This window comes from Aulonocara sp. 'chitande type north' Nkhata Bay, linkage group LG5 (genome assembly GCF_057382095.1).
Source record: "Aulonocara sp. 'chitande type north' Nkhata Bay isolate Kocher_YH1m ecotype deep benthic linkage group LG5, A_spYH_male_GT1.1, whole genome shotgun sequence".
In the NCBI taxonomy this organism is placed as follows: domain Eukaryota; kingdom Metazoa; phylum Chordata; class Actinopteri; order Cichliformes; family Cichlidae; genus Aulonocara; species Aulonocara sp. 'chitande type north' Nkhata Bay.
Window position 1 is genome coordinate 35,251,650 of NC_141348.1, and position 13,294 is coordinate 35,264,943.

Below are 13,294 nucleotides of genomic sequence, written 5' to 3' on the forward strand. Positions count from 1 at the left end.
CTGTGTTAATGACATGCAGTCCCAGAAAAGGTTTATCCATTCAATTTGACTCTGGAGAGAAGGTCTCTTCAGCCTGCTGATTAAATTAAGATTCCTTAATAAGCATATCTAGGTGCACTGACATGCGAGACAGCTGAGTCTACCAGTGACGATACATCTTACATTTCTTTAATGTACTATACGTATGTCAGTTTTATGTACTTTTACCTATTACCTATTACATATTTATAGGAATTCATGTTTTCCAGTGTTCGAGATAGTGTTTTAGAGCAATTATGCTTTTTGGAGAAGTAGTGAGATGCAGTGTAGTTTTATCAAAGGAATACTCGAAAGATTATCACGTTGTCATCTAAACTGTGGCAAACAAGCTGAGGTGAATCATGGTGAGCAAGATAGCAACTACAGTCCACAGCTCTCTTAACCCTTTACAGCCGATCGGAGCGGGCACGCTCTGTTTTGCGTAACTATTTTTAAATCCCGGTAGCTCTGCAACCAAGTAAGCTAGCGCAATAATTTTTTTTGCATATGAAACTGGAGGAGTTGTACTTACATCTTATGCCATCAGCTTGTCCTAGGTCACAGTTTCCTTCCACATATAGCTTTGCAAAAACTGCATAAAAATCACTTGCAGCAACAAAAACATGATATTCCAGAAACACGCTTCGCCGATCCATCAGCTGTTTGTAACACTTCCTACGTCCATCAGCGCGAACTATCACATGACCGCATGACCTGCCCGAAACCGGAAGTGACGTCATTTTGCGGAAATGTAGTTTTTTACGATCGGGGCCTTATGAGCTTGTGTTTTACTTGTTATGTGTTTTAAAAAGTTATGTTTGACTTTATGACTTTCTGTGTCGTTTCTGGGATGCTTAAGACTCATATTGCACTGCTGGAAATAGTTTATTTTGATGCATATGCTGTTATTTTGCAAATTTGCACTATAATATTTATTTTCGTTTTTCCTGCAGTATATAAAAATTGGTGTATTTCAAAAATAAAACTATGAAGACACTCAAAATAAATTTCCTGTGGTGGGAAACTAGTTTGTGTAACTTTTTTGTATTTACAGTTTTGAGGGATAAGCCTCTTAAATTTCTCTAACTAGAAATATATGTTAAAAAAACAAAAACGATTTTCAATTTTTTTGTAGTTTATTGCACTTTTTTGCAATTTATGTAATTACTATGCACCTAATGCAGACATATTATTAAAGTTTGGGCTATAATGGTTGTATTGATGTATAGCAACTTGAAATGCTCCCAAAAATGGCTCCACAGCATGTAAAAATATAATATAAGCTCTGGCGAACTTGGTTCTATGGTAGGTCTTAAAGGGTTAAAGACTTACCACGGGCTTTCAATTGGCACCTGGCTGCTACTTTCCCTCTTAACTCCTTTGAAAGCAGTAAGGTTGTTCTTTCTTTTCACATGACTCTATATTGGAGGAGAACACGAGTATGCCACCAAGAACCAAGGATTTCTAGTAAAGTTTTGCACAGAATTACTGAAACACATGGCTCACCTATAATGTCCCCGTGTTCATCCTATCATGTTGGTTGTGTCATGTTGGCTTATATATGATGTAATTTGACTTCCATGACAGTTTCTTTAATGGATACACAGTTTGAAGGTTGTTTACAATCTAAATCAAGACATAAAATAAAGACTCGAAGTCTCATAAACCCGTACTTTTATTCACAGTATGAGAAACTATATCAAATTGAGAAAGCGTACTATTTTAAGAATAAAATATTAGCTCATGTTGATTTTGACAGTAGAACTCACAAATGTTGGAACATAACAAAAGACTGGGAAGGTAATTGGTACTAAAAAGAAATATTTTGAAGCTAATTGGTTTAACTGGCAACAGGTCAGTAACTTGATTGGAGAACAAAAAGGCATTCAGGGAGGCAGGGTTTCTTAAAGATGGACAAGGTTAATCAGTCTGCGAAAACAGCATCTGCCAGCTGCAAACCATTTCAGAATAATGTTGCTCATTGTGAAATTGTAAAAATTGTGAAGAAATATCTAATCAAGTACAGTACATAATATCAAAAGTATGCAAGAATCTGGAGCAATCTCCATCCTCAAGGGTCAAGGCCAAAAATCAGTGATCTCTGGGCCCAACATCACATTAAAATCAGTCATGATTCTGTGATGGAAATCACTGCAAGAGTTCAGGAATACTTCCAGAAATTACTGCCTGTGAATGCAGTTCACTGTGCCATTCACAAATGCAGGTTAAAGCTATTATGCAGAGAAAAAGAACATCCAGAAATGCTGCTGTCTTCTCTGGGACATAGCCCATTTAAAATGGACTGAGACAAAGTGATAAGCTGTTCTGTGGTCAGAAAAATCAAAAAATTTAAATGCTGTTTTTAAAAAATGGACACCGGGTCCTCCAGACTAGACTGTTCTGAAAAGTTTTAGAGCAACATATGCTACCATGTATGATGTCTTATTCAGGGAAGGGAACGGTAAACTGTGTATTGCATCTATTACAACGGCCGGATTTCATAGTAGTTGAGTTTTTGAACTGGCCTAAAAAACTCTGCAGTTTAGAGTTTTGGCAAATTGAAAACATTTGGTTCATCATAGAATAAAACAAAAAAGCCAGGCAGTGTACTATAGAAAATGAAATACTCCTCTGTGTGTGTTGTAGTCAGAGCTTCTCTGTTCAGTATCTTGCTCTTCTGGTATTTACAAAAGGTTGCAGAAAATAGCAGGGAGATGGTAGAGTTCGTACTAGAGTCAGCGCACCCAAAAAATCTAAATATTAAAAAGGAAATTTATTTATTTTAATTTATGTACACTTGTTTAATTTCAGCTCAGTGTGAACTGCTCTCCCTTGTTTTCTTCATTGTGTATAAACCAGAGGAGAGCAGCAGAACAGCAGTAAAGACTCTCATCACAATGGTGGGCCTAAAATCAGTTGGCTTATTGTATTGTGTTATGGCCATTCAGTGTATGATATTTTATAATGCTAGTGTGGGCTAATGGTTGTGATGGTTTTGGCAGGAGATTTCTTTTTTCTTTTCTTTGGCTGTAGTGTCCCTAAGCTTTCTGGCAGATGATATACCAAAAGCAAGTGGAGGCATGGCTGACATGTCTATTTGTTTTGGTTTTAGTTTGATATGCTTTATGGTCTAATGCAATGTCTGGTGGTTGTGAATTTCACTTATATTTGTGAATGTCATTTACTTACCACCTTTAACATCCTCGGAGAAACAATCATCATTTTATAAATCAGTTCTAAATATCTAAATTTCCATTGTGGCAGAACCAGGTTAAGGGAGGGGGTGGCCATCTGTCGTGACCGGTGGAGGTGATATGACAAAATTACATTCTTTGCACAAGACCGTGAGCATATTTATGTGCAGTCCTTAAAAATGAAATGGATTTCTGAGATATACTCACAAGTGAGTGAGATGGATATTGAAAAAACATTCTGCCTCTGATCACTATTTTCCCAGCACGGAAGCACAAAAAGTGCTTTTTCATCCTATAATTAGGTACCTACGGTGGACTGTTCATGCTACACGTCTCTGCAGTTGTCCATTTCTTACACTGATCACCTGGGGAATTCTGTAAAACACTAATGTCCTTAATATGCTGTTAGTTATGTCAGTGTGTCAATATTATATAGAAATATTGGCCATTAAGTGCCATTTTATTCAGTTTTATATTTTCACTTTTATATCCATCTGTTTTCTGAGATATAATTCCCTCATTAAATACTGGATGTGCTGACGCTGGTGATATGTTGAGCAGAGGGTAGCTTGTCTGTCATTGGAAATGAGCCTACTAACTGCTTCATTTTGCCTTAGCCAGATGTAAAGAGATTATTGCTAATGCATAAACTAAATACTATATCTTTTAGGATTGTATATAGCTATAATAAATTCTTTTTGATTCAGTTAACTCTTTCAGTACAAATATCCTTTCCTTCAGTCGTTAGTCTCCCACCCCCCGACAGTTTTTGGATGTATTTATTTTTTCTCAGGTCTTCTCATTATCACCAGGTAATTGCCTTTGTATCACTCCATTTTTATTTGGGCGATATAATCTCACATATGCTGATGTGCTGTTCTGTTATCACCCCGTGTGTGTGTGTGAGTGTTGAATTGTGAAACTGCAGCTCTGTGTGATTTTTTTTTGTGCGCAAAGGGCTGATGATCAGGCACAATAAAGCATTCATCTCTGAAGAGTTTGACCTTGTATTTGGCAGTTACTTTTTCTTAGATTTTTCTCGTTTTGCGTTTGTTGTTTTTCTGTGTGTACGTAGCTTTTTTTTTGTTGTGTGTTGTTGACTTTTTATCACAGCAGCTTTCATTTAATCTTCAATTACAATAAATTTAGGCAGCTTGAGGTTGCATACTGCATGGAACAAATTAGATAGTATATTTTGTGATTCTGAAGTGTAAGAAGAAAACTTTATTGTATATGGATTATCAGCCCGCCCCATCAGAAGCAATAGCAGCATTGCCCATGTTGTGCCTGACATTTTCCATCATGTTCTTTACCAACTATTCATTGTCATGATGCTGCTGAAATGGCTTTGCTTCTATTAGAGGTTGAAGGAGGATGTGTATGTTGGGTCTAAACTCAGACCCCGCTGTCTCTAAGACTTATTCCCATGAAAGAAAAGCAAGGCAACAATATTCGATCGATTTCTTGCGCAAGGGAGGCCTCTCATCTGTGTCCAGCACGTCGAAATGACCACAATGGTGGCCTCCTCTCGCCGCCTTTTATTGACAAACTTCAAACAATAGTTTACAAAACACCTCCCCCTGCAACCCCTTTTGGTTACATAGACAAGGACTGTGTGTGTGTGTGTGTGTGTGTGTGTGTGTGTGTGTGTGTGTGTGTGTGTGTGTGTGTGTGTGTGTTGATCAAAGGGTCATAAAACCTAAAAGCAGGAACAACATCCTTGGTCATAAAGAGGGTAGTCTTCCCCCACACCCAATGTATGGTTTACCAAAGATAACACAGTGAAACCATACAAAGGGTAGGAAGCTCTACCAAACATCAAACAGATCTTCAGAAGGACGTTCCTGTGATAAAACAGTTCAACCTTGCACCCAGAACCTCGAGAATCTGGGTATGGGAAGAAAGAAAGAATTCCTTTCACAGGGTTAAAAACAATGGACAAATGGTACATATAAAAATGACAAATGTTTAAACTATTTAATCTAACAGTGTATTCAAGGGCAAACAACTTAAAAAAATAACTGGTGAAAAGCTTAAAACACATTGCACAACCAAATGTGCTGGATAAATCCAATGAAAATAATAATGCAACAATCAAATAGACAACTTCTTGGCAAACCTGCAGTAAGTCAGTTAAAAGAAGTTGCACTGTAGCTCATTTGTTTGATTTAATCTGTAAACCCGTGACTTATGTAACTATCAATGAAGGGATGCATGGTAACATGTTCTTTTCTCTGTATAGGATAAAACATGACTTTTTCCCCCAGAGTGAATCTATTAATTCTACACTACTGAGTTCTTTTCTAAAGAAAAAAGAAGAAGAAAAGAACCACTAAATTATATACTGTTTCAGAAAAGGTGTAGTTATCGTATGTTACTGTACTAAAAGTTTTTGTTTCCATTCTCTTTTTTCAGGATATCTGACAGTTTCCATAGAGCCCCTGCCTCCTGTTGTTGTTGGTGAGACTGTTACTCTCAAGTGTAACTTCAAAACTGATGGAAGGCTGCGTGAGATTGTTTGGTATAGGGTGAGTAAACCTTTCTACAGTTTCAAAGCCATTAAGCATGAGTTGCTTTCTGGAGCATTTGTTTGTGTTATTTCTAGCCATTTGTCATTTCAAGGAGGTCAATGCCAGTAGTCACATCACAGGTTTATGGCTGTGTTAGAACAACCATGTGCTGTCAAACCGCAGTTGTTAGAAAACAAGCTATGATTTGAGCCAGCTATATGAGAGGCATCACTGGATGTTGCTCAGAATTTGATTTCTCAATCTGGTGGTCATCACCATCATTTCTTAATAGTTCACAGCTGGTGACTCAACAGTTATTAAAATCCCAGTTGGTGTGATACACTGCCTAAGTGCTGCTTATAATTAGGTAGCTGTTGAAGGAGAAAAAACAAAAAGCCCTTGTATGTCCACTATAATGGTTTATATGTTTTAAAGTTCTGTATTGAAGTAAAGCAAATCTGCAAAATGTTACAGTTGAAAGAGACGAAATTTGTCTCACTTCAAGTGAGTCACTGATAAGCACTTAAAATGGAAAGCAGTAGCAGCTGCCGCCATCACATTCTTGCCCGACCATTTTTCTTTAAGCCAAAAACTCTCCAGTAATTCTTGAGAGCTATACAGATTTGCTTTGTGAAAGTGTCCGACTTTTTACATTAATGACTTTTCTGGTGATCGGATTTTGTATAATGCAGTACAGGCAAATTGCAGACCCTGAAATCTTATCATTCTAGCTTGAGGGTCTTCATTAAAATGCATTATTGCTCTGCATTGTGTCATTTATGGTGTCTTTGATGCACTTTAATGACTGATCTGTTTTCAAAACAAATGCAGGGGGATGCCGTTATTATTGTATGAGCACGACTCCCTTCACTTTATTTAAAATAGGTCTTGCTTTAAGGAGGATTCTACTGAATTTACAGTTAACTCATTCACTGCCATTGACGTCTATAGCCGTCAATTGCAGTGAATGAGTCAATGGGTTTAACTCATTCACTGCCAATGGCTGGCAGTGAATGAGTTAAAGGTTAGGCCGCTCACCATAAGCTGCAAATAAACAGCATTTCCAAGAGACAGCGTTGTATGTACTAATAGAAAATGATGGATTCTTGTAAGCTCAACGTCTGAAAATTAAAGATGTCAACACTAGAGTTGTTGTACTGACTATAGGAAAATATATGTATAAAGCATTTCCTAAGCTTAAGCAATATTTAACTAAATGTCAATATAGTTTGCCCAACTGGGTGCAGCCTTGAGATGTGCCATGGACTCACCCTCCTGTAGGCCCACCAGCTGCAAGAAGCACCATAGGGGCCTGGTGCAATGTGTGTCAGGCAGTAGTCAGGGGTGTAGCCCCTGGCGGTCCCATCCCCTGGTATAGAGGTTTGCAATTCTGACACGTCACCTCTCTGCTCAGGAAGGAGCCTGAGGTAGTAATTCAGGTTGAGCGATACAGGCTATTTAGTTTGACTCAGTTTGGTTTCTGGAACCAGTCCAGAGAGACCTGTTGGACTCTGATCCAGTCTGGAATTGCCCTTGGTAAAAGGCAACGGGAAGGGGTGGACACTCTTGTATCCCCTGGGCTTGTGGTGAACAAAAGGGTTGCTTTTCTACACCATCAGGTTGGGGAACAGGTCCTGACTGTTTGCACATATGCACCAAATGATAGTTCAGAGTACCGAGTTTTATTTGGATCAGTGAGTGGGGTGCTTGACGGTGCTCCGTCTGGTGACTCCCTCGTCCTACTGTAAGACTTCAGTGGTCACATGGGCAATGACAATGAGACCTCCAGGGGTGTGATTGGGAGGAACATCCTGCCTGATCTGAACCTGAGTGACGTTTTGTTATTGGACTTCTGTGTAAACCACAGATTGTCCATAATGAACACCATGTTCCAACAAAAGGATGTCCAAGTAGCACCAGGTCACTCTCGTTTGGAGGTCGATGATCGATTTTGCAATGGTATCATTGTATCTGCCGCCGTATATTCTGGCCACTTAGGTGAAGAGAGGAGCGGAGCTTTCAACTCACCTGGTGGTGAGTTGGATGTGGTCTCTCCAGCATCCTCCACCTAAACGTATAGTGAGAGTACACTGGGAACGTCAGGCAGAGGCAAGATCTTGAACTACCCACACCTTCAAAACTTTGGAATTATTCCAAGGGAGCCTAGAGACACTGAGTCCAAGTGGGCCGTGTTCTGCACCTCCATTGCAGAGGAAGCTACAAGGAACTGTGGCCACAACGTGGCTGGTGCCTGTTGTGCTGGTAATCTCTGAACCAGATGGTGGACAGTGTCAAGCTGAAGAAGGAGTCCTATCAGGCTTGGTTTGCCTGTGGTATTTCGGAGCCAGCTGATGGAACGAGTTTAGGTGGTAGCTGAAGTAACAACTCGGGTGTGGGAGAATTTTGGGTAGGCCATGAAAAAAGCCGTTCGGATTGCCTCAAAGCAATTCTGGCAAACACTCAGGAGGGGAAAGCGGTGGTCATTGGAGGTGGAGTGCTACTGACTTAAACTGAGTATATAGTTGAAGTTTGGAAGGAACACTTCGAGAACCTATTAATCCCACTGACAAAGGGATTGGAAGGAGAGTCCACGGACAAGGAGGATGACTCGTCCATCACTGAGGGCAAGGTCACTGAGGTAGTTAAACAGCTCCTTGGTGGCCAGGCCCTAGGGTGGACAAGGCTCACCCTGAGTTCCTAAAGGCTCTGAATGTTGTAGGGCTGTCTTGGTTGACACACCTCTGCAACATTGTGTGGACATCTGGGACAGTGCCTGGGGTGGTGGTTCCCTTTTTTAATAGGGGGGGCACAGGGTGTGCTCCAACTACAGGGTATCACACTCCTCACCCTTGCTGGGTGTACCAGGGTGCCGGAATTGAGTTCTTCCGTTAGTTGAACCTCAGTTTTTGTCTTAGTCATGGAACACTGAGCTCTTTATCTTCTCGAGGATAATTGAGGATGCGTGGGAGTTTGCCCAAACAGTCTATATGTGTTTTGTGGACTTGGAGAAGGCATTCAACTGCATCCCCCTATGGGGGTGCTTCGGCAGTATTGGGTGTCTGGCCAGTTGCTACGAGCCATATGGTCCCTGTACGAGTGTTGCAGGAGCTTTGTCCACGTTGCTGGCAGTAAGTCAGACACGTTCCAGGTGGGTGTTGGACTGTTGCCAGGACTGCCCTTTGTCACAAATTTTGTTCAGAATTTTTATGGAAAGAAACATTTTACTTTGGTGGCCTCAGAATCTAATTTCTTCTTTGGTAGATAATGTGGTTCTGTTGGCTTAATTAGGCAGTGACCTCCAGCTCACACTAGTGCAGTTCACATCTGAGTGGGAAGTTGCAGGAATGAGACGTAACCTCCCTTTGGGTGAGGTGTGCCTTGTATGTCCCACCAGAAGGAGGCCCCGGTGCAGACCCAGGACACACTGGAGAGACCCAGGACACATTCAGCTGGCGGCTGGGGAGAGGGAAATGTGGGTTCCTCTGCTTAGGCTGCTGCTCCCACAGGATAGCCCCAAAAAATAAATGGACAGATGGATGTCAGGATAGTTGAACCTATAATGCATAATTTTTATGGATTTTTTCCCCCCTTAAATTATGTCTATCCCTCTATCTGTACAAATCTGGACAGAACTGATAAAATGTCCTTCAAATGAAATATTTAAGCGAGCAACTATAATATTAATTATGTGGCATAGGAGATACATTTTCCACACAGTGTGTAATGGACAGTGTTGGTCAAGTTACTTGAAAAAAGTAATCAGTAACTAATTACTGATTACTCCCCCAAAAAAGTAATCCCGTTACTTTACTGATTACTTATTTTCAAAAGTAATTAATTACTTAGTTACTTAGTTACTTAGTTACTTTTTAAAAACACGATTTACAACCTGAAGAGGTGATAAAGTGATAGATCTTTCAGCCCAATTCTACTTTTTCTACATAATCCATCATACAAAATGTAATCAAATGGAAAAGTCTCTTTTTTTAACTTGTTTTATCAGTTTTAATCTTTTAACTTTATGCATCAAGCAAAACATTTAATTATATGCAACATTTTCTGACTTGAATAAATTAGTTTAACATTTAAACCTATTTTCTACACATTCCAGCACATAAAATAAAATATTTTTTGTGTTTTCACTCACTCTTTCAAACAGATGCAAGTAAAACACAGCAGAAAATAAATAAAGTCAAAGACTCAGCGGTCCTTTTGCTCTATTTTCACCTGTAAAGCAGGAGCAGGGTAGGCGGAGGGTTACCCTGGTGCAGGTGTGCTGCGGTCAGTTGAAGAATCCGCGCGAGTGTCTCTGTGAGTTTCCCATCACGTCGTAGCTACTCGGTGCTTGCTCGGAAGTTTAGGGGTTTTTTTCGCTGTAAAAAGAAGTTTTCTTCCCACGCACGATGGACGCTAATGTTTTTGTCACTTTTTATGGAATCAAACTCAAAGTAAGGTCAGTACTTCCACACTTTAAACGCTGCACGCTCATACTCTCTCCCGCACTCGATATATTATCCATTGTTGATCTGCACACAGCTGCTGTCACCAACGTCGCACTTGCTTACGTCACTGTCATGAGACATTCTCGCAAAAAAAATCACGGTTTTAGTAACGCAGTAACGCAGCGTTCCTACGGGAAAGTAACGGTAATCTAATTACCGATTTTGCAATAGTAATCCCTTACTTTACTCGTTACTTGAAAAAAGTAATCAGATTACAGTAACGCGTTACAAGTAACGCGTTACTGCCCATCTCTGGTAATGGAAAGGTTAAAAATCCCCCTAAATGATACAGTCAGTACTCTGGGTCCACATTTACTATTGTTTATCTGTCAAATAAACTGGTTATTAAAAATGTGAGCTTGAATTTGTACAATTTAAAGTATCCAAAAACCCCACTCTGTTACTGAGGTATGCAGTCTCTGTTGGGTCATTCTGAGTGTATTTGAAGAGTCTGTAATGTACAGTACAGCATTGTAGTGATATTGTAGTGATATTCACCTTGGTTTCACCCCCCCCCCCCCCTTCCCAAACCTAAGCTGCAACACTATTCATTAATGAGCAAGCAGCAGTTTATTGCTTAGGCAGGAAGTGTGTCTTTTGAGCAGCTTCTGCTTTCTCACTTTTATTATTGTGGAATAAGACAGTATCTCTGGGCTCATCTGAGCAAATGCTGACCTTTCAAGGTAGGACAAAGAGATTTATGGCACTTTACACATTCACCTTGCTATCATAGATCACCTTCATTGCTGTGACAATTTAATTTAATCAAGCAGAATTTGGGGAGCATTGCTTACATTCTTTCAGATTTCTGCAGTGTCTATTGATAGCTGTACTTTAAATAACCACTGAGAGAAAAGAGCTGCCCATATTAAGTGTTCTCATGGGGAAACCAAAAAGGTTGTAACAGAAATCAACCTCAGCTCTCCGGAGGCCACTGCTCAGCACAACCGTTGATAAATTATAAATCAATTACCCACTTGGCTGCCAAAGTTTCTTTAATCTCTGCCTTTTATTTGACTAAATACTGTTGACTTCCCATTTTACCTCCTGTTCAAATGAAACTGGGGTTGATACTCACCTTGGGAATACTCGTAATCAAAGCTCAGCCAATCACAGGGAGTCCTGAATAAGCTGAATATTTCACTGATGTTCATTTGTGATGCTAAGTGGCTCCACAGTGAGGTGGTTTACACTTTTCACTAACAAGTGAAAGCTCACCGTTTTGATCATGGGAGGAAACACAAATCCCTTGGGGTTCGTGTCAAGAAGAGCGTGTGTTGTAAAAGTAAACGAAATATGTGGAGCTATCTGCTGTAATGACCCTTTGTGAAGAGGGAACAGCTGAAGGTAGCTTATTTTTATTTATGATATTAGGTCACATCATATTCTGTTTGAGGATTTTTTTTCAGCATAACGCCTCCACGCTACGGTCAGAATTAGCATGCCTTATTAGCATACCTGTGTTAAAGACGAACCTCATTATTTTCGAGGACCTTTCAAGGCATGCTAACTCAAATTCTCAACCGTATATACAGCAAGGTAAAATAAATGTATTTTATATGAATTGCTGTGTGTTTCTTTTATATAAAATATTTTGTATTTGTCTTATCCCCTAATAATAAAGTTTATTCACATGACATCAAATCATTTAAGTTTGAGAAAAATTCTTTATGGCTAAAGGACAAAACATGCAACATTTTTAATATCTTAATTCAACAAGAAAGCAAAACTCTTAAACTTAAGAAAGTCTTCTGCAAGTATCCCGGGCCCTGTCTTGATTTCATGAACAGGGATCTTTTAATGGAAGAGCTTCTTAAAATAACAAACACATTGCCACCCTCCCTAATATAAATTACCTTCTCTGTTTAAATGTGCATTTATCTGCTTCTGCATCAGTGATACTGTTTATTCACATTTATTCATATGTTATTGTTTTTTCAATTATTATATCTATTAGGCTGACTTCTGGTCTTAGACTATGTCTCAGGACAGGAGTTTATTAAGTGGTTTAATTAGGCTGGTTGGTGTTATACTTCCCCTTAATCATACCAGTTTTTCAGTGAATATATTATCACTATTGTTAGTGGTGCCTAATAGTTCTAAAAACTCCATATTCCCCACATTGAGGTAATTTCCCTAGAGTCTGCAGAGTCTACCTGATTATGCATGTTGCGTAGATTTTCCGATGCACCATTAAAAACATGCAGATGGGTAGACATGAAAAAATTAGATGTTGAAAATAGATTTCAGGCACAAAAACAACTTCAATCATCAAAAAAAGGCTAAATAAAACATTTTCACCCCCGCTTCCTTTTATGCCTCCCACTCGTATCTTTAATAATGATCGTTTATGGATAGAATCCCTTATAATACTCTCATTTTAGTTTACTCAAGATGACAGACACAAACAGGGTGTTGAATGCAAGAGAGCAAAACCAGTCTTCAGTAATGGATGTGCTATAGCCCTGCAGCTAATGCTTCAAGAGCAAATAAATGAGAGCCTCTCAAGTGTGTACGATAATGCACTACAGGCCACATGAATGTTTTTTGTGAGTAGTGAATGCTGGCAGGCCACAGATTAAAAACTGAGGATATGTAATACCATCAAGCTGTCTTTTCTGCTTTAACAGCATACGTAATAGTAATGATGGGTGGGCCCTCTTTGGAGCGCTGACACAATTCTGCGAGTTCATCTAATGCTGCAGTTACTTTAATTTATGTCATTTTAATGAATACATATAGTACATATGGGACATCTCCCAATGGGTACCATACTAGTGGTTGTGTAACAAGTTGTGCCTGCCTGTTGAATTCCCCTTGTAATTTTAATAGCAGGATCACCTGTCTCTATCCTGTCCACTCACCCCTCATTCTACCCATTACACAAGCCTCCCCTCTCCTTGGCATAGTTCTTCTGGGATCTTCTCTCTCACCATCACAAGTATCTTCCCTAAAATGCTTCCCTAATTTACCACTGACCTGTCAGCTTGCTGAACTGCTACTCTAATTTCTATCATTAGCTGTGTCCATCTAGTGGAATATTTCGATTCAAGATCATTAGTGTACGCAA

The 13,294-nt window shown here is 39.5% G+C and overlaps 2 protein-coding genes across 4 annotated transcripts in view; one reads left to right on the forward strand and one right to left on the reverse strand.

The window, feature by feature from the left end:
- igsf21a (immunoglobin superfamily, member 21a) overlaps positions 1-13,294 on the forward strand; it is a 193,188-nt gene that overhangs the window by 60,005 nt on the left and 119,889 nt on the right. For all 3 annotated transcript variants that reach the window (XM_086293195.1, XM_086293196.1, XM_086293197.1), the window contains one exon: positions 5,628-5,740. In XM_086293195.1, the coding sequence (XP_086149321.1) occupies positions 5,628-5,740 (113 nt within the window). The remainder of the gene's footprint in view (positions 1-5,627; positions 5,741-13,294) is intronic.
- LOC147331138 (uncharacterized) overlaps positions 1-13,294 on the reverse strand; it is a 43,695-nt gene that overhangs the window by 21,045 nt on the left and 9,356 nt on the right. The gene's annotated exons all lie outside the window — the stretch shown is intronic.